This window comes from Trachurus trachurus, assembly GCF_905171665.1.
Source record: "Trachurus trachurus genome assembly, chromosome: 12".
NCBI classification, from domain to species: Eukaryota; Metazoa; Chordata; class Actinopteri; order Carangiformes; family Carangidae; genus Trachurus; species Trachurus trachurus.
Window position 1 is genome coordinate 11,787,784 of NC_139908.1, and position 25,468 is coordinate 11,813,251.

The 25,468-nt window shown below is 43.5% G+C and overlaps 1 protein-coding gene across 8 annotated transcripts in view; it reads right to left on the bottom strand.

Annotated features, from left to right (window-relative positions):
- nedd4l (NEDD4 like E3 ubiquitin protein ligase) overlaps nucleotides 1-25,468 on the bottom strand; it is a 41,208-nt gene that overhangs the window by 11,815 nt on the left and 3,925 nt on the right. The window contains exons 3-16 of one of the 8 annotated variants that reach the window (XM_083983059.1): nucleotides 21,802-21,883; nucleotides 20,082-20,120; nucleotides 19,627-19,680; nucleotides 9,837-9,872; nucleotides 9,022-9,072; nucleotides 7,466-7,527; nucleotides 6,972-7,074; nucleotides 5,812-5,966; nucleotides 5,219-5,354; nucleotides 4,918-5,106; nucleotides 4,685-4,762; nucleotides 3,493-3,552; nucleotides 2,514-2,651; nucleotides 1,256-1,453 (exon numbers count right to left, since the gene is read on the bottom strand). In XM_083983059.1, the coding sequence (XP_083839185.1) occupies nucleotides 1,256-1,453; nucleotides 2,514-2,651; nucleotides 3,493-3,552; nucleotides 4,685-4,762; nucleotides 4,918-5,106; nucleotides 5,219-5,354; nucleotides 5,812-5,966; nucleotides 6,972-7,074; nucleotides 7,466-7,527; nucleotides 9,022-9,072; nucleotides 9,837-9,872; nucleotides 19,627-19,680; nucleotides 20,082-20,120; nucleotides 21,802-21,883 (1,381 nt within the window). Of the gene's footprint in view, nucleotides 1-1,255; nucleotides 1,454-2,513; nucleotides 2,652-3,492; nucleotides 3,553-4,684; nucleotides 4,763-4,917; nucleotides 5,107-5,218; nucleotides 5,355-5,811; nucleotides 5,967-6,971; nucleotides 7,075-7,465; nucleotides 7,528-8,256; nucleotides 8,417-8,481; nucleotides 8,569-8,601; nucleotides 8,690-9,021; nucleotides 9,073-9,836; nucleotides 9,873-14,738; nucleotides 16,429-19,626; nucleotides 19,681-20,081; nucleotides 20,121-21,801; nucleotides 21,884-25,468 lie in introns of those variants that run through there. The other 7 variants (XM_083983060.1, XM_083983064.1, XM_083983057.1 and 4 more) reach the window with 7 other exon arrangements.

A 25,468-nucleotide genomic window follows, 5' to 3' on the forward strand; every position in this document is an offset into this window, starting at 1 on the left:
GGTTAAAACACTCTGCAGTAATTTAACAATGGACCCACTCTTTGTCAAACAAAGCAATAATTCAATTTGTCCACTACTTGGGCTCAGGCCAACGCTGTGAATGGGCATGCAGTGGCTTCAGTCTAAAAGCACTCCACTGATGACTGCGTGCTTCAAGGCCAACCTGAACCTCCATTAAGATATTTGGTGACTGGAAGTGTTTTTGGTGTAAAACAGCTGCAGGCCCAGGATTTACAGTAAATAAGGTGTTTGAGCTAAGCTTGAATGCTCATTTACCCCTTCACAAAACACACTGCAGCTGCAAGATAAAGAAAGGTATTTATGACTATCTGTCCAGGGGAAAAAAATAGGAAAATGCTTCATGCAGCCAGTATAATGATTATGAATATGAAAAGAAGAAAAGATGACTTAAAAAGAAACGCATAACTCTTTAAGGAATTTGCATGCGATGCCACGCTGTACGGAGTAATCTTTAAAAACATTTTCTTTTTAAATCTAACCATACAGTCTTTTATTTGATGCTGCCTCTGTGTTAGTAAAATGGCCTCTGGATTCAAGGTTTGCTTTAGCAGATAACAACAAACATTTGGGACCTGCGATCAATTTAAATAATTTAGTCATTCAGCAGAAACTGGGTGAATCTGCCATCTTTGATTTCCTACAGCAGCTTCAGCCTGCTATTGCTACTGCTTCAAATCACGCCACACTGCAGAATGAAATGCTGACAGTGCAAACTGTTCACAACAAACTCATCACCGTGATTAACAAAGCTTGAGCAAGGCTCGGACCATCTCGGATGATGAGTAATAGTCGAATGGAGGGCTGTTTTAGTGCTCAGTCCTCAGCTAGTTATATGTTAGGGGTGGAAAAAAAGTATAAAGGCAGACAATTGTCACCAAGGGAGAGATGAAAAAGAGTTAAGGAGAAAAGACTGGTTAAATGGTGAGATTAACGTTTTCATAGGGGAGACAAAAATGGAAAGAGAGAAAAGCAGCAGCATGATAGAGTCGACCTGAAAGGAGGAGAGATAATAGATGAAAAGTGAAAAGAAGGAAATTTGCAAGGAAGGGTCATGGTTTGGCCATCTACTAAAGGGTGGATGTACTGATACAATACAGGAGTGCATGAAAGGAAAGTAAGGGAAGGAAGGATTGGGGAGAAAAAAGGAGGTAGGAATAACTCATCCTTAGGCAGTGAAAAGAGGGAAAGGATATGGGTGTGGCAGAGCAGGACGGTGCGGGTGGCTAATTCTCACCTCCAAGGGGGTGGAAAGGGTGACAGTAGGGGAGCTGAGGCTACGAGGTCGTCGGACTTGGGGCTCATGGAGGTGGTTGTTGGAGGCATTGGAAGAGGAGGAGGGGGTGGATGGGGTCGCCAGGGCCGAGGCTCCTCCTGATGCTGATGTTGATGCTGCTGCTGCTGCTGCTGAGGTGCTGGCTCCGTCTTCGGTCAGCTGTCAGTGAGAATAGCACTTTTGAGGTTAAATGGGGGTTTGGGAATAAGGCAAGTGATGCAGTTTTGCGTAAAACTTTTCCCCCATCACACTGTAAGCCATGCTGTCAAGGATGCTTGTCTGCAACCGGAGAGATGTCTGGATGCAAGCTTTTCTCTCAGGACAATGAGCTCCTAAAATGTCAAAAGCATGGGTCATTTAGGCCCAGGAAAGCAATCATTTATAACAGTTGAAATATGATTATTAACAATTGGGATTAAGCATCCGAGTAGAAAAATGGGGGCAAATTCAAGTTAGTGTTACTTTCAACCCTAATCCAAGTAGTAGGCACAAAAGGTTTTGACTATATATCAAAGACAAAGCAATGCAATGATACTGTTTACTGAATCATCATCAGTGTCCTCTCCTACTACAGTAAGTACAAAAACTGATGAGAACCAGAGAACGAGAGGACCATGTGATGACAGACAGATGAACAGCTATAATATAACAACAGTGTTTTTTGATCAAAGCAGAAATGAAGGCATGGATTTCAAAGAGGAGAGACGTGCACCCAGTCCCATGTAGAAGCCTCTCCCCCCAGCTCAGACTAAGTGGAGCTGCCTAGTTTGTGCACAGAAAGACAGGGGGAAGACAAGTGGAAAAACAGGGTAGAAATGGGACAAGGGAGGGAAAAAGTGGTGGTTGCAGTTCCATGCCACGGTTTAGGAAGATGTGACCAATGCGGAGTTGCACTTCATCCAGAGAATCAAAAAAAAAAAAAAAAAAAAAAAAAGCTTGACGAGAGAATAAAAAGACGAACAATAAAAAGTTGGACAGAAGAGGAGGAAACTGGACAGAGAGAAAGACAGTAGGAGTAGGAGACTTTAGGGTTGCAAAGCTGTGTCTCTCTCCGTCATTCTTTATTGCTACACAGAGGAGAAAACAGAGGGGGAGGGTAGAGGAGGAAGAGGTCCAGCACATAGGCCTAGGCCATGACAGGGGGCCAAGGTAAGGTCCAGTCCCATGCATAGAGAGTTTTCCAGGCGGAACCGACAGCCCGCCTTCAGACCTGCTGTACCTGCACAATTGGCCTAGTCCAGGTTGTGGTGCGGCTGTTATGGTTGACGTAATAAGTTCTTCCCTTGCCGTCCTTCCTCTCCTCCCATCCAGGGGGCAGGCCAGGGGTGGTCAAGGAGTAAGCAGTCGACGAGGGAGACTGGCCGAGTGTGGAGAGAGAGCAAAGCAAAGACAACTAATCAGTACAGGCTTGTCGGGATTGTTCGGGATATGTGGAGGGAATCTTATTGATTTTTTTTTTTTTTTTTTAAATGATTGGAAACAGGTCACAAACTCTTTTTGTTTCTGCCCAGGAGGATAGAAAGTGATGTTTTCATTACAGTCAGGTTATTCCAACATACCACACTTTTTTTTGTCCTCTAGCAACAAGACAAAGGCTTTTCAATCTTTTCACATTTCAGCTTCACAATGACAAAACACTTGAGGAAGAGGATATGACAGAAGACGTTTTACAGCTCTGATGGGAAAACAGAACCTTCACACACACAAAACACAATGAAACACTAAACACTGCTACTAAAATAAGCATCACAAGGAGAAAAGTGGTAGAAGATTACTACCTCAAGTGACCTATTAACTGCTGGTAGCATAAAAGATTACTGAAATAGATGACTAAATGATCACAACATAAACACTACATTTTACAAAGCCTATTTATGGATTATTATCAACGCCTAGGGGAACATTTACTGCACCCTTTATTTATGCATTTTGCGTCATGGAAATGTGTCGTGTACATTTTTTTTGTCTTTTCAGATAAGGATCAGTTAAACAAAGCTAAAACAAATAACACCGTTGAGTAAATGAGTGAGAGAGCCCTCATGAGTCTTTCTACTCAGGTGTGGGTGTTTATCAAAGAAATTCAGAGACAAAACGAGTCAGGGGACAATTACAGGTCCATCCAATGTGGTGTCTGGGAACTGGGACTGGGAAAGTGTACGATTGACAGGGTTTAAACTGTATATAAACTGAGATATTACCATAGACTCTTCACCACCTGAGACAGTTTGAGCTCTTGTTCTTCTGGTCTGGGAACTCTGCTGGTGGTAGATAACAGGGGAAGACCGTCTTTAGTTCACAGTATGTCATGTTTTCATTGCCAGTAAAGGGGCAAAGGGAGAGTGTTTGGGCAATAGTGAGGAAAAAAACTGATTGGACAAAGGGAGTGGGGGGATTTATTCTCAAAGGAGGTGAGGAGGGACAAAGGGAGATGAGATTCTTGTGGTTATAGACCATGGTGGGAAAGTGCCATGACTGCGGGTGTTGAAAAAGAAAAAGCGAGGACACCCACTGAAGCATAGGCACTGTGAGGTTGACAAGCAGCAGGAAGGAGCACAATTGATTTGGCAAAAAGCTGCTGTTGTGATTGGCTGACTCGATTATTAGACAAAAGGTAAGTTAAAAAGAGTTTTTAGGGAATGTGGTGCCAGTATCGTTTGGACAGTAAAGAGGAAAATGAATCAAGTTTAATACTGTTCTTCGATCCTGAGAGACTCCTCATTCAAGGGAAAGTCTGCCATTGGCACCTGTACTTTTCCCTGGCTTCATAATGTCGAGCTCACCGCTGTGACTCAGCTGTGTGACAAACATCTGATTCAGATCTTGTGACAAAGTCGTCCGTGCTGAATCCCCACGAACGCTATGACTCAGGACTCTCTGAGGAATATCTGAACTGATGTGGTTCTGTTCTTAATCTCACTCCCACTGCCACGGCTTTTCCTGCTGGAATGGTCAAACTGTTGGCACAGAGCTCTGGAGCCAGTGTTTCTACGGTACATCAAATAGAGCGGGAAGTGAGTCACAAAGAGCATAACCGTGAAAAGTGAGAGGAGCGAGGAGCGAGGAGGAAGAGGCGTGGTATTCCTACAGAGGCAGAAAGACAAGGATGAACGGTAAAAAAAATCGAAGAGGCATAGAACGCAGGAAGGAAAGATGAGAAGGTCGTGACTCCTGCCTAACACAGACAAGTGGAAATTTTACAACGTGAGGAGGAGAAGGGTGATGATTTTTAAGTGTGGTACAGCAGCAGCAGCAGCAGTGAGACACACAAATTAGACAACAATACAAACCTGTTAAGACAATTAAAGAACAAAGAAAAGGCAACAGGGGAAAAGGAAGAAGCCGGTGAAGCAGGAAGGATGGAGGGACATGTGGCAGTTCAGAAATATGTACCGTAAGAGGAGGAGCCTGGGCTTGATCACTGACGCCATCCGTCATACTGGAGGAACGGAGTCTGTTTGACAGCTGCGTCTGTTAAAAAAAAAAAAGGAGTAAAAAACATTATTGCAAACGCTGCCCATCTGTTGCAAACACACTTGTTTGGTTTGACTGCCTACGAGTGACGTCAAGTGTAGAGAGGTTTAGGTTTTGACCGCTGAAAAATGACCGAGTGTGCCAAGTCTCACCAGAGCAGAGCTCGGCCCCGGCACTTCCCCGTTGGTATCGGGAGTGAGCGACAGCCTCAGATTCAGGTCTTCGGAAAACTCTTGGGTGACAGGTGTGGGTGGGTGCTGCGGGGTCAAGGCGGAGGAGGGGCCGGGCAGAGACTGGGACAAGCTGTCGTTGGGATCTTCTTCTGTGATGAGCTCCCAGGACTACATGAGCAACAACGAGACAGAATCAATGACACAGGAACATTTTAGTGACCTCATCACCTCAGACAGCTGTGGCCCAGTATGTGTTTATTCCTCTCTCTCTCTCTCTCACATTGTCAATGTCCCTGGGCTCCAAATGCTCGTTCTCTAGGTCTTCACTGATGTGGCGTCGCGAACGGAAAACACGATGAGCCTCCTGATGGATCTGCCGCTGCTGATTGTCACTCTCAGTCTCTGAAATCACATCCCTGAGAGACAAGAGGAAATGTCACGTTAAAATGCAGCTGGAAATATTACACCTACGTAAATAAAAACCAAAAGTGCAAATGATAGCTACGGTTGTATTAGAGTCAGATTTTCAGTTTCAGCTTTAGTTACACATTTTGAGAGTTTTACAAAAAATGCTCACTTTCCTGCCAAGAGTTATCCAGACCAAATTTACAATCAATGAAAAATCTTTCTCCAAATATTTCCTGTACTGTATTACTCATACATGAGTTTGACAGTGTCCTATGGCCAAGCATTATATGAATACAGGGAAAATGTAAATGAAATTATTCTGACCCAGCGATTCATTATTGACCATTTAAACAAATTGTTTTACACACTTATGTGATAAAATGTATATTTATACTTTTAGGTGAACCGAATAGAAGAAAATCCTGTTTTAACTCTTTAACACTTCATATGTGAGATGAGACATACATGTTGGAGGGCCGTTTCCACTGTGTGCTGCGGTTGTTGTGGTTGACATAGTAGGTGCGGCCCAGGTTGTCCACCTTCTCTTCCCAGCCTGGGGGCAACGGGGGCAGGAGCTGCTGTGGTCTCTGAGAGCCCGAGTCCGCAGACTCATCCCATCCCTGAAAAAGAAAAATTTGTTGATACAAGGTAGTACGAGTTACTCACCGGTGGCTCAGGACATACTGGACTCCAGTGAGCTGGTCCAACACACAAGGGTCAACAAATGGGCTTGCAGGCAGCTTCAAGTATGGAAATATGGTAAAGATGTTGGATTCAGTTGTGGGTGGTTCTTTTTTTTCTGACTGCTGTGTTGTGGTTTGAAATGTTTTTGTTAACATTAACTAGTGTTTATTTTTGTGTGACAGGCTACTGGCTGGCTGGGATATCTCCCTGACCACAGGCTGAGCTAATGTTAGTGCATCTGTGTCACTACCAGGGTTGACAAATTTCTACTCTGCTTTGGGCTAAGGCGCAGACAGCGAAGGTAAACCTGGGAAGAGTACATTTGTAAAGCTGGTGTTTGTAAAGAGGTTAAAATGAACTCCAGAGAGAGAAAGTATTTCACAAAGTGAAGGTTAGCACTGTGGCATTTTAGTTTTTGTATTTTGCTAAATGTCACCTTATCTACGAAGACTTTTTGAAATTTCACAACATCTTCTGCGTTCCCCAGCCCTCTTCCACAATCCATATGAAATCCACACACTTCGACACAGTGACACATGCAAGAACACACAAAGTAGAAGAGGAGAAGCTCCTATTTCTCCAAATAACAGGCCATATAGTAAATGGTTTTTCCAGACCCTGACCTGGAAAAGACTTTCACCAGAATCTGGCAGCAAGGTACTGCCTGAATTCTTAGAGAAAAGAATACAAAGACGAACTGTCCTTTCTCTTCTCACTCTTAGAAAAAAAAAAAAAAACACATATTTCTTTTAGTCCAAAGTGGGACTTTAACTTTCATCTTTAAGCTCCTGAAAATGTTTTCTTTGTGAGGAAGGAAACAATAAAACCAGAATGTGGTTTGGCTCCAGGTTGGCTCCGGGCTCCAGGTCAAAAAGTCACCTTAGGTAATGCAAAGTCAGCACTTCAAACTAACTCTCTGACAACAGTGGCCAACACCTTACCTCAGCCTCCTCCCTCATTTCTCCAGCCTCCTCTTCATGTCCTCCCTGTTTGGGCAGGTAGGCCATCTTCAGACGCAGGTAACCCTTCACCCTGGACTTGTGACTGGAAGATAAACATCAGTGAGAATGGATCCACTTTAGACTAGCACATTAAAACCAGGAGACCTGCGCTCTCTGAGCCCCTGGTGAGCTAGAAATATAGGGGGTTTCCATCAGCTGGACCGATGCTTAGAAATATAGGGGGGTTTCCAAACTGCCTTATTCTAGCAGATGGTCTTTGAGCTGTAGTATTCAGCCTCCACTTGAACTTAACGCTTTCTGGAGATGTGACACCAAACTGCATACTGTTGCTACCCAGCATTTAAGGTCACCGTCTACTTCACATGCTAATGGGGGCAAAGCAGACACAACTCAAACTACGACGTTTCACTACTGGCCTCTTTTTTCAATGATTACTTGTCACATCCTGTCCGTCACATCCAACAGAAACTGACCTTCTGGGCCGCAGGAGGAAGTCTTTAAATGTGTAGGGACGCTCCATTGCCGGATCCTCCGTCTGCAAATTAAATGGACACACTTGTTGACGGCAATCAATTGAATGAATAAGCATAGAAACATGTTGGCTGGTATCAAATTATCAAAGTCATGAGTTTACAGCACGGCTGAAGCCCTCTGCACAGCCATCACATGGTCATTATGCAATGGTGAGCTTCTCCTGTTACATATTGAACAGCAGAAAGGTCTTTTGCAATTCACAGTGATCTCCCACTGCTGTCTGAATGTGCCAAACACCGCATGCTACATTGTAATTTGACTAAAAGGAGACTGTCAGTTCCCATAACAAAAGTACAATCTTGAATCTTCAATGCAAGTCTTGTCCAAACTGTCCTTGAACTGATGGGAAGTTTCATACATAATGCATCTAGATAACTGTTTGAAAACACTGTTCTTATAAAGGCCTGGAGCTACATGCACTCCAACTTATGTGTGGATAATGCAAACCAGGGCTTGAGTGAGGACTGAGCTGGCACAAGGTTTCATGCTGCATGAAAACTGTCTTTGGAAACAGCTGAAGTAGCTCAGGCTTCCTCAAGGCAAACTCGGCTACCAGAGAACTTCTGATGAGTCAACGAGGCTGACCTGAGTCATGCAAAGTAACGTAAATGTCCAGTAAACATGAATAAGACATCGATTCCTGCAGTCATGTAGTCATGCATGAAACAAATTGGATCAAAACACATAAAATGCATATCACAGCATCCGCACAAATATAGAAGCGACTTACTCATGCTCAGTCAGTCTGTTTATCTGCTTCAATAAGATTTTTTGCATTAGACAGCGTTAGCCGCATCAGGACCAAATATTCCCTATCCTGTCCAATGACTTCACCTCGGCATGACTCAGCTGTTGCTTTTTACCTGCTACCAATTCCCCCGGCCCTGTGGGAGCCAAACGGGACATTAATAATTAACCTCAACACCTTTTACTGATATGCTTTTAAGGTTCAAACCTTTAGAAGACAGAACTTCAGAGCGCCACAACCAGTGTGACGGCACAGTTAGTAGAAGATGTGCTGTGTCAGAATGAGCTGTAGGTCTGTTTGTTTTAGTTTCAGGTCGTGTCCACTCACATCAAACATAAACTGTAGAAACTCCCAAGCAGCGCACACTGGTATCTGCATGTGACCGTTGAAAGCTGTTGTCCCAGCACTCCAGTGGTAAGTGTGTGAATTTGACAAGTGTAGTTTTTCCATTGGCTCTGAGGGTAGCCCGCCCTCAGGACGGTCACCTCTGTTTACATTCGAGACAACCCACACTGTCTATTTCTATCGAGGAGTGTGCGTGATCACAACAAAACGCTGTTTGTGTGGCTCTCACACTTTCTCACACAAACACCCTCTTTGACTGACCTTCGCAGAGGTCACACAGGCAGCGCAAAATTCAAGATAAGAAACAGCTGAGTATTCAAAACAGTCAGCCTGGCCGCACACACGTGTCAGACGCGCATACACACACACACACACACACATACACAGATGCAAATAACTCACCGGCAGATGACTAAGAGGAACGTCAACCTGACCCAGGAAATCATCTCTGGTCTGGGAAAGAAAACAAGATGGTCACATTCAGCAGCTTAAATTTTTATAAATGTGTGATGGAATACCAAAATTGCCAGCAGGGAAAAGAGAGGGGGAAAAACACAATGTTGTGGTGAATTAACTAATGCATCAGAAGATCCAGCAGCATTTTGTGTGTATTTGTCACAGACAGAATGAAAAAGACAAAGATTTTCATCTCATGGTGAGCCCCATCCAGGAATAACCTCTAGCTTTATGACCAACGCTTGTGGAGATCTGAAAATCTTGTTTGCAAAACAGGAAAGGTGCAATCATGTCTCGGCAATTTAGAGCAATTTGTACTTATTTAGATTTTACTGAAAAGATCAAAACAATATTTTCCTGTTTATCTAGTCAATCAGATGAAAAGGTTTTTTTATTTTTTATTTTTTAAATCAATTTCCCTACCAATCAGCACAGATTTCCACAGGTGTCCAGGCACAAGACTCAGTCTAGGGTTTTATCTATGGACAGGACAGGCCTTTGGTATTACTTCATAGGAGAAGAACCCGTGATCTCAGCAAGGAAAAACAACATCCACTGCCACCAGATAGAAGCCAAGTCAGCCAGACAGAGGGAGAGAAGGATGAATGTGACAACAGGGAAGAATTAGGGAAGGTTTCAATTTAAGAAACCGATATATGTGTCCATCCTTTTGCCAAAAGTAATGCAGACTGAGAGGAAAAGGGGAGATTGACGGATGATTGAGCTGCACTGCTGCAGCCCCCAGGAGGAGATATGATTACCTGTCCGAGATGGAAAAGCCCATTCTTGGTAGTAGCCTGTGTGTGGGACACAACTTATTTAGACAACAGGCATGAACTAGCAATAATGCCTATTTGTAGACACTGGTTTGACAGGAAATGCTGTGCTGCTGCTGACACAATGAATGTTACTCCTGTTAGACCAGTGTTTCTCACTTTGACCTGTGATCCACCTGTAGGCTGCGGGAGACAAAACTACATCAAGACATAGGACGTGGCTGGATTGTGTATGATTATTGTCTGAAATTAATTATTTGGATCTGTCAGTTAAAAGTATTAAAGCCTGCTTGAAAATCCACTGTTGTGAATACTTCTGAAACGAGGCCCACAAGACTACTACATTCTGAGACTTTTCAAAGTTGCCACTGCTCTGTTGCTAAAAAATTATGATTTTATAATCATCTGACAAAATCACCAAATGTTTAAATCGAAGACAACGGCCATGCTGTGATTTCAGCTATATTTACTCATATAATGATCACTGAGAGAGAATTAGAAGCTCAGTCATATATATTTATGTCAGCTGAAGTGCAAATCAATTGAATGAAAAGCACGGAGAGGTCTGCTTGCAGAGGCCAAGCCCAATGTTGCACTTGCAGGGTAATACTGGCGTCACTTATTAAAAAGGTTTTGTCACTACATGTGTCACTATGTGCCTTTTATTTATTTATTTTTTTAAAGTCACCGAATGGGTCGGAAAAGTTGGTAAATCTAGCAACAAAGCTCGTAGATCTGTGTGGTTGGTAGTTTCTTCGAGTACAGTGCTTCACACGGATGTGAAACACTGAAGTGTGCAGCCGTCACAATGGTTTACTCTGATTTGTCTGAAGGGAAGAATAACAGCGGTGTTGTAGAGTGAGTGTGCTGAGCTCCCACCACGGTTAACAGACCTGGAATTCGACGGTGAAAGGTTACAAATGAGTCACATAAAAACACTGAGTTATTAATGCACAGGCACGTAAACAGACACAGTGAATGCATCTGAGACACACACACACACACACACACGGCCAAACACCTACACACACACAGAGACACATCAATCAATCTGTTGCTTCTTGGAAAAGCGAAAGTCACTACTGTGTAAATTACGCCAGCATCGGCTTTCATTTCCCAAACCGACAACCGGACAATGCATCTACTGCTTGTGTAACTCCAAAGAAATTCAAAACAATCAAGAATAAGCTCAAGTTGAAGAGTGCAACAAAAGAAACCTGAACCACAGCATTCATATGGGAGCATCATATTACATTCCTTCACATGTGTTGATCTGTAAACTGCAGCGGGAACTTCTCAAGCACTTTGTCACTTTGTTTTGAGAAGCACTTCATATATCTAAATGTATGATTATAATTAGTGTTGCAAACAATAAACTGGCCGAGCTTTCAGCACCTGCTGAATCACTTGAGGATTTGAACAGTGCTGTATCGACCCTGCAGATCTCAACGTATGAAAGCAGGCAGTGGCAAGGACAGTTTCCTATGGGACACATGGCTGTTGTCTGTCCTTAAACATAACAAGCGTTTAAAGCTGAGGGTGTGTGTGTGTGTGTGTGTGTATGCGGAGGGGTATAATTGCAGAGTCATCAAGGGGTCACAGTTGAGCCTGCAGCTGCCTCTCCCAGGGCCAGGTTACACTCAGAGAGGGAGGGTGCTACTAACGACCAAGGCGAGGAGGAGGAGGAGGAGGAGGAGGACGGGGGAAGAGTGAAAGAGGTGAAGCAGATGATGCACTGTGCGTAACTAGCTGGCTTGTGAACAGTTAGAGTAAAAACACCAAAATGTTACTTCAACACTGACTTCTCTCATCTCGATGCATCAGTCTTAGAGATTTTTACCACTGCCACAGCTGCACAGTAGATGAAACTCAATTTTGTGGAGCTTGCAGCTAAAAAAAAAAGACAATTAAAAATATATTAACCAGTCAAATTGCTCTCCAAAAAACCAATGCCCCTGTTGCTTGTTAGTAATATAAACAGTTTTTATATTAAAAAGAGAAGATGCTTTTTAAATTCTCCTTTTTCCAATGCTGTGAGCCTGGTACATTTCAGTCCAATCACCTAATATTGAAACTTAGAAATGAAAACCATCAGCATGCCTGGACACCACAAAGTGAAAATGGAAAAACAAAAGCAAAAACAAAAACATGCTGATATTTTATGACATAACGGAAGTAGATAAAATGATAAGAGCCGTCTATGCTAACTGCTGCTATAATGCACTGCTGTGAGGCTACATGAAGAAGTGGCAACAGACTGAGAGTTTATGATATAGAGGAACCTGGAACGAGTCCAGGCTGACAATGAGGTGTGAAAAGGTTGTCTCACCTACTCAACAGTCTCCATGCTGACACGACTGAATTACAATGCCATGCAACTCTGAGAGATCAGAGCCGACACAGAAAAGCCCTCCAACAACAATAGCAACTTGAATCCCTCTCACATGCTGCCGGACCAAAATAAAAAGAGAGAAACCCCCCCCGTCCCCCAATCATCAATCCACAATCCTGTCTCAGGGATAGCGGATGGCACAGTGGCCTGCGAGAGCTCTCTGAACGGCAACTGGGGGGCGTCGAGGCAGGGCTGTCACGAGGGCACGGCACGGTGGCATAGCTGTCTGCAGCTAGTCTGGCTGGCAAACACAAACACGTAGTATCCCCCATGCAGGGCTTTAAAAAGGGGAGGTGGGGGGGTGGGGCACTCCAGCTCCAGGCCACCAGATGGGGAAGACCTGTCATTATGGTCTAAATGAGGATTTCCTTGTTGCATGAGAAACGGGATGCCCTGGGGTAACACAACACCACGTGTTTTAAAATAAGGCAAAGGAGTTGTGTATATGGCCCTAAGTGATCCAAAAAAAACGACTTAAATATGTCAAGACTGCGGATGCATTAGTGGAAAGCAGCCAGTATTAGCAAGTCAGTCACGTCACATCCTCGGGTCTTCAACCCTGTGACCAACAAAAACAAAAACTAAGACTTCAGGATCTACACTATTTGGTTTCAGGATTATCATTGATTAGCATAATGTGGATAAAGCCTGTCTCTATGCTGTGACCTTTTTGATCATAAAGGCAACTGTAACTGTTTTATTGGACAACGGACACGTTATGCAAATACAAAAAAGGTGACACATCACCGGCCTCAGAAATGTTTAGAGATTAATCCTGACACTGGGGAAATGCAACACAGACAAAACTAATCTCATGCCTTGTAAGAAATTATTATGGTCCACAATTCTGTTCAGTCATAAAGGGTCCTGTGTAGTTTTCTTAGTAACAAAAGTTGTGTTTCCAATCAGTGTTTTTCAGGCTTCATGTTTCCAGAGCCTACATTGTGAATATATCTAAATTTGCATCGTTTACATCCGTGTTTACTTTCTCAGTCTTCCTCTGTGCTGCCTTTGATCTATTGCTGTGTATATCACCAGTTGATCACAGTAATGATCGGCATGTCCACACATGCTGCTAGAGGTCAAATACAATGTTTGATTCATTAATTTATAATAAGTTAGTGCGGCACAGCAGTTCTAAGACCCCAAAGGGGTCGCAAGAAAAATCTTGAGGTTGTGAGATGAGAAGCTGAAAAAATAATATGCTGCATTTCTACAACACAGCTAGAGTTTGCTCTTAGACCTTCAAGCAAGTTTACTTTGTACATATTTCCTGGAGACGTCTGGCAGGAAACTTTTTGAGAAACTACTGGGAACTTAAATATATATTAGACATAATTGTTATTTACAGAGACAGCTTGAGATTTCAGCTCGTTATCCAAGTTTAAAATTGAGAAAATAGGTGTTTTTTTTTCTCCTGCTACTGAAAGATTGAATTAAGTGGTTTAGGAAGCAGCGCGTGAAGAGTATATTAGGTAATGACGCCACGTTTAAGAAAGCGTAACCTTTAGATCTGTTTTGCTTTCCAAAGGTTGAGCAAGAAGAGCTGAGTGTAACATCAAAAGACTTCAGGTTTTCAGGAAACACCGATGCAGCCTGTGAAACTTCTTGATCATCGTTGAAGCTGTAATGACGATCTTAGTTCTTAATCACTTCGAGAGCAGCTGCAAGGATATGGATCCATACCAGCCTAGAGCCAAAGACGACATGCCGCCTGCCCACTCTCAAAATCAACAACCACGCTCGAAACAGACTAAAGATAGAAACAGCCAACTCTCAAAGAGCACTGGCTGCAGTTAATGGTATTAGCAAACTTATGTGTCACATTTCTGTGAAACAGAAGGCAACAAGTGCACTGGGGGAAATTATCCATTCATCCACAAGCCTGTCCCTGTTTTCCTTTCGTGATTGAATTGGCTGATGTGTGTAAAAATTCAAATGCCTGTGGTGAAAGAAAGCCAGTGTGTGTGTCTGTGTCTGTGTGTGCTTCAGCTAAGAAACCATGTCTAAGCTTTTCATTTCCCAGAATGTCACCACCCTCTTCCTGCACCATACGGATCGCTCCTCATCTGAGCTGGATTCAGTAAGTCAAACAGGGGGAAATACCAGCAAGTCCGCAAATTAGATGCGAAAACTACAGACATAGTTTGAATAAGTCACATAGCATAAATATTGCTCTGCTTCTGTTCCATGTGTTATGTCCATGGCCGTGCTGCTTAATGTTTGGCCAGAGTAGAAATTAGACATCATACATTCAGCTAAATGTCGTATGAGTGAGAAGATCCTTTCTTCCACTATTTATTATTCATTCTCAAATGGATGTATTCTCCATTAAGAGATGACTGTAAATCTTAAGTGGCGTTTTAATAATTCCAACACAAACCACAGAAAAGCAGATGAAGCCTTTTCCCATTTAAAATCTTTTTCGCCTCGCACTTAAGAGACAGGCTACGGCAGACAATAGTGCTACGAAACTTTTCCAATATTCTGTTTACCTTGGGATTATTCCTCATCGGATCATTGCCAAGGCACACATCCTGATCTCCACCTCCACCTCCACCCGGGGTAAAATAAATCTTGAAATGAGGCTGCCTTCTAGGAGTATCCCCACTGATTTTGAAAGTACAGCCGTTAGGTCTGTTTCTTGCTTCCACTCTCTGCGTCTCGGCGTCTGTTTGGGTTTCATCAGCAGCTTGATTATCGGCGCCAGAGTTCTGATGTTGGTTCTCCAGCAACAGCCTCTGATGAGATGAGCCTCTCTCCAGACGGATTCTGGGGTAGCGCACCACATGGCTGCCTCTTGAGCTGGTGAAGCCAACATCTGCACAATCGTCCTGTGATGCAGAGGCCTGCGTCCTGCCCTGGCTCTGATCCTGGTTCTGATTTTGCTGGAGCTGAAACACCAGCCTCTGTGTTCCACCGTTGACGCCCGAGCAGTGGTCCGAGCCGCCCTGCTGCTGCTGCACAGACCAGCCGGTGCCACCGTAAGGGAGGATTCGGAAATGCTGGACGTCCGAACCGTCAGGAGAGTTCCTCTGGATACAGATTCCTCCGACACTGACGCCGGCCTGTCCTCTGCTATACACGGTATGCCCGTTTGAACCAATACTAAAAACTCTGCGTTTGGGCAGGTTCGGTTCCGACAGAAAAGTTTGCGAGTTTAAAGACTCGGGGCTGTAGTATGGAGGCGGCGGCTGTTGAGGAACATCTGCTTCAATCTGTGATTCAGAATAAGCAGGCGCAGGTCCTGGAGGAGTATAACAAGGTGGCGGGACATCATCAGCGGGGCCACTGGAATCTCCATTACCGGATCCGTTGGACCGCTGCAGGGAGATGCGCATGGAGGAACTCTTAGTGGGCCGTGGGTCGGAGTAGGCAGCGAGCTGGGGTATGAACATGGAAGAGCTGCGTTTGAGCGAAGGCTCCGAGCGCGAACCAAAAGCCGCTGGTGGTGGGACGTGCTGCGCAGCTTGCTCCTGAGAAGGCCTCGGCACCGGAGGTGGTGGCTGCATGCGCAACGCCGTGACCACGTCATTGTCTCCCTGCTGCTCCTCAGAGTCTCCTTCCAGTATCTCCGGGGCTGTGTTACTGCGGCCTGAGCCAAAGTACAAACGCAGACGTTGTGCCATTTTCACCTCACGTCCCACAGCTCCCGTTCCCTCACAGGCTCTCTCTGACTGGCTCTTTGGTTCTCTCCTCTGGCTCCTGTCTCTGTCTCTTAGTGTCGCCCACTTCTCTCCTTTGGCTGGCTAGATGACTGATCCCCTTTTTTTCTTCCACTCTCTCTCTCCCCCTCCCACCCCCTCCCAGCCTGTCCGAGCCTCTTCCACAACTTTCCTTCCAACAGTAAACTGTACGGAGGAAAGAAGTCACACCACAAAAACTACAGTCACTGCAGAAGAGCTGACAACTTTACACTATGCACTGAGGAGGAGGAGTGGCAGAGTGAAGGCTACAGAGAGGACGAGGGCGAGGGGGGAAAAAACAAAAATAAAAGAAGAAGGATCCCTGTATGCCGGACTCTTAGCACTAGCGACAGACAGCAGAAATAGCCCTAGCCCAGTGACGGTCAGCATTCCTGACATGATTGGATAAGAGAGGCCGGCGCTCCTGGTTTCCGAGGTGACGGTGGGGTTGCCTGTCAGTCATGTGACTACAAATGGCCACGCCACCTCCTGTTACAACCTCATGCTGCCCTCAAGTGCCAACTGGCCCCCCAAACACATCCCACTTATCCCTGTGCATCCATCCCTACAATGACATGCAAAAAAAACCCTGTCCACTTATCTACCTCCACACCTCTCACAAATGTAGCTGCACCTCCTGGCTGTGAAGAAGGAGAGTGTGAAGATTAAAACATTTCCATAAATATGTTGTATAAAAACACACCCAATATCCTTGTATATCCTCTTTAAAAAGATTCACTCGTCATTCGTCACAACATGATGTTAAGATTTCCTTGCTAAATGACCCAGTAAATACCACTTAGAGCCAACAGTCCCACAAAAAAATAGAGCAACAAATCCAGAAGATAAATTGAGCTTGTTTCTTCTTGCAGCTTGGAAACAACAACAAAAAAAAAGTATAAGGAAGTCGTTGCTAAAAATGGACCAGAAAAAAAAGGCAGCAGCAAAGCGGGGAGTAGAATATCTGACAGATTGCAGCTTTGATAAAGCAAACAGCAGAGATCTCTCTGGGGAAACATATCTTAGTCTGCTTCAAACAGAAAAGACATAGGCCGTCTCCCATACACAGCCAAACACTTAACTGTCTGGTGGTTTTATAGGCCACTCTGTTTGCATCCAAAATCCACCCAAGATACGACTCAGCTGTCATCCCAGTTTGCAACGCTGAAATGCTGATGCTTAACCACTTGTAATATGTCATTTGGCTACAGTACAATGTAAAAAAAGAGAGACATTTCAATTATAAACTGTACATTCATGGGGGACTGCTTTATACAGCGAGACAGTTAAGTGATTCACCAGCGCATCAGCATGTGAAAAAGGGGGTTTCAGGCTACTTGGCCCTGAGGCCAGAGTTAGCGGGGGAGTCGTCCACCTCCATGAACAGCACTGAAAAGCCCCTATGATAATTTGGCATTTCAGAGATATGTCATCCAAAGTGGCTGCCTTGTTCCAACTTCTATGACTGATCTGATTTATGGATTATCCCCCCAAGCGTCACCCCATCTGTATTAAAAAGCAAGCAGCAACAGTCTGACAGCTAAGCCACTAATGGTGAAACCACATTGGGGGAAAAAAAAGGAAAACGAATGAGAGGACATAAACAAATAAAAATCTTAAATCGGCATTTTGGACAAGAGGGCATCAAGGAGGCAGCTGATATCGACTGAAGACAGAGAAACAGTTGAAAAGGGAAGAGACTGTAGCGCAGGAAGAAATCATGGCTTGGCAGCCCGTTACACATAGTGATGACACACTGCCTACAGTGTTAGGCCCAGTCAATAAAAAGTGTGTGTGAAATGTTATGGAGAATGTTCTGTATAAAAGAAACAAAATGCCAATGTGTGGTCCAATGGCAGCAAGCCCAGCTTGCTAAATGACATAACATGCCTGCTTCAAACAAAGCATTTTACTGTAGTGTAGGCCTATTCAACCTCTTTCTTTACATTGTGTCTTGACTGCCAGTATCATGTTTAGTTCTCCTTTATTTTGTATAGACTTACATGCGATGACATTTAGTGTATCTGGAGCATCAGTATTCAAGTTCAAATACCATAAAGCCACAATCCGTCATGCTATAGCACTAGCTTAGTCTATCTCTCAGCTCATCTGACAAATAAACCATAAATTTATGGATGCTAGAGAACAAGCAGCCGCTTCAAAGAAATACTGGCCAGTGGTGGAGGAGCTGCCTTGGCATGTACTTAGAGATGGACAGAAGAGCACCTCCTCAGACATATAAGGAGAAGACGAAGCTGGAGGCCGTCTGTGCTATGCTCTCTAGTGTCATCCTCTTCTATACAGCAACAGAGAGACAGCTCCCACTGTACAGAGGGAAAAATTAGAGCTGCCCTTTTCATAGCGGGCTAAGAACCAGAGATTCCCCTCTGCACTCTGCAGAGGCATGTAGAGCATGCGTTGCATACACAACACATACAATGTGTGCACTGATTTTAACAATATGAACGTCACTGAATGAGATTTAAAAACAAAATCTACCCGTTTTAAATTACGATGTGAATTATCAGGAAAACTACACAATGTGGTGTGGTAAAAAGATACTAAAACCTCCCACGATGCTCCCCCATGTGCAAAAGCAGTAGCGCTGAACCTGTGAGGAGCAGCAGACAGAATGTGCCTTATCCAGCCAAGAGGACCGAATCTGCGCCGGGCCACATCCGCTGTTTGTATTTTTAATGAACACTAAACTCCACATCCAGACCCCCAGAGTTACCATAGAGAAGCCATAAAAAAACAAACACCATCACAGTTCTAAATCCCTTTCAGGGAAGCCTTTTGCCTCTTCCACAGAACAATGTCTTCATTATGTCAACAACTACTTCACATGGCTCTGTCAGCTCTGAGAATGGTTCCCCGAGGTGGAGGTTATACATAAGCATGAATTAGGGGATTGATTATCACGACCCACTTGTGCCGTTTTTAATTGCTGCAACACTTGATGATTGTGCAGACATTTTCGCCAGTTGTCATGGCAACTGAGGGCCGACAACAGACTTAATTTTACAAGTCAAGGAAACTAGTGTTCTTCTCCGGGAGAGAAATCTGAGAAATCTGACATGAGAGGAATGTACAAGTTTTTCAGTTAGTGGACGACAGCCTTGAAGCGTAGCAACGAAACTGGGAGACAAACAAACCACAAACTGCGTCTGCACATTTTACCTTAAAGTGTGTGCGGCAAGGTATTTCTCTAGCTCTTTTCTCTGGTAATGTGACTTCTCAAGAAGAAATTGTGGAGACACGGGGGATCAGATAAAGTCAATACAATTCATACAGGTTTACGATGGTTCCCGTGGTGAAGGCAGGACTATTTAAGGAAACTGGCTGAGAATGAATATAAGCGTGTAGCAATATCGGTTTTAAAATTGTCACATTTTATGCGGTGGTACATCATGTTTTATTGTTATAGACGAGATAAAAATCATACAAAGGGAGACCTAATGGAACGTTCATTATCACAACAGAAAAGAATGAAAGAGATGATATCAAGACAACACAGTTTCTAAATAGTTTACAGTAGAAACAAACTGCACAAAATAAATTAAGAGGGATAAAGATCACAGTATGGGGAACCTACTAAATAAACCTCTGGGGTGAGCTGTCAGAACGTGACAGCGTGAAATTTAAAAGTATTGTGTGATATAAGCGACAGAGGGAGGTTATGAAGTGTGAGTCTTACCAATCTGTTTTCATCAAACACCTCAAAGAGTAGCCTGTGATTCTGGGGGCACACCTGTGTTGGTAAAGAAATACCAAGGGAGATGTTACAGCAGTTATCCAGTTGTTACAAGGCATACGAAGACAATACAGATGTGCACACATGCAAATACCCAGGTAACCAGTCTACTCACTTCAGCATCACAATAATCCACAACTACTTTATCTTTATAACTCTTTTATGAATAACTAGTGAGGGGATGTGATACACGTGCAGTTAAGATCGTAGGAAACAGTACGGTCTGTCTTATTATAATGGTCGAGGAGGTGTGACTCAACCCTCAGTTAAACTACAACCAAAGATTAACAACATGCACATCACCACCCTAGAGTAAACAAGAGCACTAACAGACCGTTGTGGTGAGGGATACTGTGAACACAACAGATCTATCAAACAGTTTCAAAATCTGAACTCACTCTGAAGTAGAATTCCTCGTTCCATTTGGGATTGAGAGTCTAAAACACAAAACATGGACACGGTTAGATCACAAATTAATAAAGTGTGTATTAAAGCAGAGTGAACATTGTCATTAGTTGAAAAAGAAAACAGAGCAGATGTGTGAAACCTGTCCAACTCAGGGTGAGAGAAGAGAACCCTGGTGAGAAATTAGACTCAATCTTGTGCGTCAATGATCCTCTTACGCTGTTAGAGGAAGTTTGTAGCTAACAACATGTCCCGGTGATTGGCGTTAGGCCCTGGATTAACAGCCCTGAGGATTTTCACCTACTTTCTGGATGGATCAGCCGCACAGACTCTCTCGTTCTCGCCTCACACATTTGATATTTTATTGGACTGTGAGCTATGTGACACTTCTCATTAAAATTCCTTCTGTGATTGAAATGACTTAAACACTAGAATGTCAATGAAGTCCTAATTTCACAGGTCACTCTGATTAATAAACAATTTACGACATTTTATGGCGGCGATAAAATAACATCTCTGTTAAAAAAGCTGCTCAGATTCCAGAGTCACAGATGAACCCGCTGCCCTTTGACAATCAGCCAATTTAACACCAGAGCCTGTCAAATTCTTCTGAAACTAATTTTTATTATAATATCCAAAAAATTGTCTCATATATCTCAAGCTTTTGGAAAATGCACAGGGTGACATGTAGTTAATGGCGTTCATCTGAGACTGGCCCTTTTCATCATTCTTCATGCCATTTTGCCACAAGCCAAACTCTTAGCTCCAGCAACAAAGATGCCATCAAAGGTGTCCCACTTAAAGACACATAGAGCCCACAGAAGAAGCAAAGCAGTGATGCTTCTTTTTTCTGCTCCACATAGCAGTGCATTGTCAGCTATTTATATCCTATAAGGCAAGCATGGCCACTGGCAGCATATGTCTGCCTGCATGGAGGCCTGAGCTGCCCGACTCCAGCAGAGGGTTGGCTGACAGCTACATGTAGCGAAACAGTAACTACCAGGAAAAGGAGACATCTACAAAGAGATAAGGGGGGCTGCTTACAGAGTCAGGCAACATTATGGCGTCAGAGGCAGAAACAGTGTGATGGAAGTTTCAGTTCTGCAAATGCAAATGTGCAAATTTTATTCCCATAAATCCTCACCACGGGCAGTGAAAAAACATGTAGTGCAGAAATATTCAGACTTCATTTTCAACCACACATTCCACAACGCTGGCGATGAATATGGACATTTTGTTCAAAATCACATAGAGTTCACACTAATAGCAAGTAATAGCTCCCCCTGCTGTGAAGAGATTTCCACCCCAAGACGAACCACCGGGGGAAAAAGAGCTTTGCCCAATGTCTCCTTCTAGACTCTCTTGAGCAGGAACAGGAAAAGGAAGCACTGCCTTCTGGTGCCTTCCTGTGGGTTCCCTCTTTTAAGATGCTATGATTGCCTTGATTTGAAGTAGAGGTGGTGGTGGGGGAGGGATCACAGTCGATCTCAAACAAGAGCGTGAGCAAAGTCACATTTAGGAGGTTGTGCTGTAAACTGTTTGGTGCAGGTGTGGGAGGAGATTACAGTGGCAGGAGTGGCCAGTCTGGCACGGGGCAGAACGCATTAGAGTTCGTCACGTTTCTAATGACAATCCAAAGGTCTGTGTGGAACAAAAGGGGAGGGCAAGTGCTACGCCGCTTGGATCAGCGCCTCCATTTACCTTAGGACTTACCTTTTTAATGGTTTTTGTTTGGACTAAGGCGAGCTCTTTGTTTTCATCCGCAACATAGAGGGAAAGTTTGACATAAGGATCACTGCAGACACAAAAAAGAGAAATAAAAGACAATAATCAGTGGTTAAAATACATAATTTACCAGTAGAAAAGACATTTAACAAAAAAATAAATAAATATATACAGACAGCAGTGTTTAATATCAAAAATACCAAACAATAACATGGTCATCAGGTAATATCATTATGTGCATACTTTTTTATTCAATGCTTTCAAGTCTTTGTTGTGATCCTCATTTTGTAAAACAACACACCAAAATGTAAACCTCACCGAGTGTCCACCCAGTGTTTATAACCCGCCTTAGTCTTGTTCCCAGTGTTACATCATTAACTGTGGCCACATATTGCTAGGTTACACTCTGTAACTACGCTCCTCGTTTCCAGACCTGAAATCTGAGTCTGACGGACAGCCCAGCAGATAAAGACAGTTTGCATTTGCGTATTGTGAGATAAGGCCGTAATGTCTTATTGACAAAGCGGTGTGCTAAAAATAGAAACTGAAAAACATGAGGTGAATGGCGCAAATAGTAGGCTGCAGAGTGTTTGTGACTGTGCTATTTTAAAATGGCCAAATGGTTTATTTGAAGGCGCTGACAGGGGAGAAATCTCCACCAAGTTCTGGACAGAGAGGCACAGAGTTGCGCCATTCACCAGGCAGAGCAATTACCCTACTGATCTCAGTCCCAACAGGCCACACACGGTACAGTGTCAGATTATTGCCCTTCTGAAATCTCCCTTTGAAGAAAAACTTCTCCTCAGTCTGTTGGCTAAGGTGACAGAGGGGTTTGTTTTAATCAGTAACTTGCATCCCTACAAAAGGTATCACTTCTACAAATACTCAGTGTGATCATAAAATTTACAGTAACACATAATCTGTACATATAAATTAAGTATCCATCCATCCATATTCATTTTGTCTGTGTTCTGTTCCTTATTGAGTTAAATGCCCTGGTCAAATTCTGCAAATCCTTTCTTCCTTATCTTTGTATTAGTGCACTCGCCACCATCCTTAATGAATGGAAAGGAGATAATAGCGCCAACAACACTTTCAAATCAACAGCATCCATGGCCACTGGCCAGATAATTACGTAGTGCAGAGCGAGTGCAGTCAGATTTTCTTAGCACCGTGTCTGTCTTTTACTTTTACTGCCATGTTTTTCCTTTACCTCATGATGTTTTCCATTGAGGTCAATGAGAAGTTAGACAAGGTGAGACGATTTTTATACTTTTTGCAGAAGTTAACTTAACCTGCTTTTATACAGCTAAAGGTAATGTTGCACATTTAGGACCTGTGAGTTCCCGAGGATCTACTGCTGACGTCAATTTCATTATCAGGTGGTGTATGCCAGGCTCTGTGTGTATGTCTGTCATCAGTGGTCCATGAGGCCACGGCGCTACACTGGGCACATGTGCAACAACAAGTACACGTCTGGGGTGTCCGCAGCTGTGCGTGTGTGAGTCTGCAAGGGAGTCTAATTGTGGCCTAAGTGGATAGCAAACTCCAAGGAAAGTCATGGTGTTTAATCTGCCAGACGCCTGCCACTGCTGAGATCTAAAAACAACAACGTGACAGGTTGGATCTCACCACAATGTATCAGCTTTTAGTTCAAAGAATTATCTTTAATAATCTGTTCTATAAAACATCTGAAAACTGTGAAAGACACCTGATTCTCACAAGTGATAATAACCAAATTAATGACTCAAACAATGAAATGATTATACAAATATCTGCCAAACAACTATTTGATTAATTGACTAATGAAGGGTCTACTGCAGAAATGACAACAGTTTCATTTCCCAGTCCTATTCTGCTCATCTACATTGTGCCCTGAGATAACATCCACCGGTGTACTGTATAAACACATAATGTAACAGATGGTGTGTTTCTCTATTGTGGATGTAAAACAGCAAGCTGCTCACTAAATGAGGAATAAAGACACAAAGTCGAGTTCTTCACACCAACACCTCTTCCAATCTTTCCAGATAACACAGAGGAAGTGAATTCCTCTCCTTTTTTCCCCATGTTCTTCTTAGACATTGGTGTTGTGTGTTTCATAAATGACATTTTGATTGCACTGACCAGACTTAACACACAGGCTAGAAATTCAATTTGAATCGCATTTCAAACTATAAACTATGAATGTGTTTTAAATCTGATTTGCCGTAATCAATTTTCCATGGGATTTTTTTTTCTTGCCATCCAGACTTGATATAAGCAGTAATCTAATTCCAGTATGGATATAGCGAAAATTAGATTTAGCCTGCCAATTGGAGTGGAGCCGTACATTCATTCCAAGGAGACAGCTGAGCGGGGAGGAAAAGGGCAGAAGAAGTGGGGCGGGGGTATTAAAAAATGAGCTGCAAACATACTCCAAGCAAAACTGCTGTTGCTTGAGTGCTAATTAACATCTGCAGGAACCCCACAGTCCCTAATTGTGTGTTTGTGTGGTTCTGTAATGCGCTGCGACTAAACAAAAACAATGGGCCTACTGTTTCTCGGGCTGCACCGAGACTTCTTCTCGTCTCCTTCGCTCTATCAACAAAAAACCTACTCAGTGTGGCAGACAGGGCTACTTCAGGTCAACAGTGGGAAGATGAAGGCTAGCATAGGACATTGGACTGAAAACTGTGGCTCGATCCACTTGTTGTTCACTTGCATGAGAATTCCTCGAGCTTCTGTAAACACCTCACAAAAACAACAAAAACAAAACCTCAGGGTGTTTCAATTAGTCCACAATAACCGAGCAGAACACAATGGAACAAAGCTGTCGTATTACAGAATACAGCAGCGACAGGAACAGCGTTGGAGCAAAAAGAGAAGAAAAGAACAAGCCAGCACTGTTTGAGCATCTTATGAGGGGACAGACTGCCAAGTCAGCACTGTCTCCTGTGGACACACCTCATTCAGTGATTCTTCATTACAGTTCAGTTTTTGCCAGAGCCAGGCTGAGCTGCCCTGCCAGTAGGGTATCAGGATGCTAACACACGCACTCTGGCATGTGAGTTCACTCTCTCTCTCTCACTCACACACACACACACAGCGCAAACGTGCCAGGCTCTTTTTTGACAATGTCTGCTTTCTCATAGCCCAGATACAATGCATTACTATAAATAATAGTAGGAGCAGGGCTCAAATTTAGATGAGATTTAATCTGTTTTGCAAAATTTCACACCAGAGAATGACATAAAATGTCCCTTAATGAATAAAAAATGATTGATAATCACACTGTATGCATAAAGCTTTGCTCTTTCTTGACATCTACCAGCAGTTCAAATGATGAACATGCAGTTTAAAATTTATAATAATAATAATAGCGTGATTGTCTTATTAACCTGCCCTGACACTCCTTCCACTTCATTGTGTCTCCTTAACCTGTTGTCACTTCCCCGGTGTCCCTCGCCCTCGCCCTCGTCAGTGTGTTTGAGTGGAAGCAGGTGTGCTGGAGTCAGAGCAGAGCCGCACCAGCTGCATCTCATCATCACCGTAATCAAACCCTCCACAAGTACCCAGCTCTGCCAACGCTGCCAACGCTGCCACCCTATCAGATCATAGCTGCTGCTGCTGCAGTCGTCTACACTTCAAGCCTCTTCACGAGTTGCTATTCTGC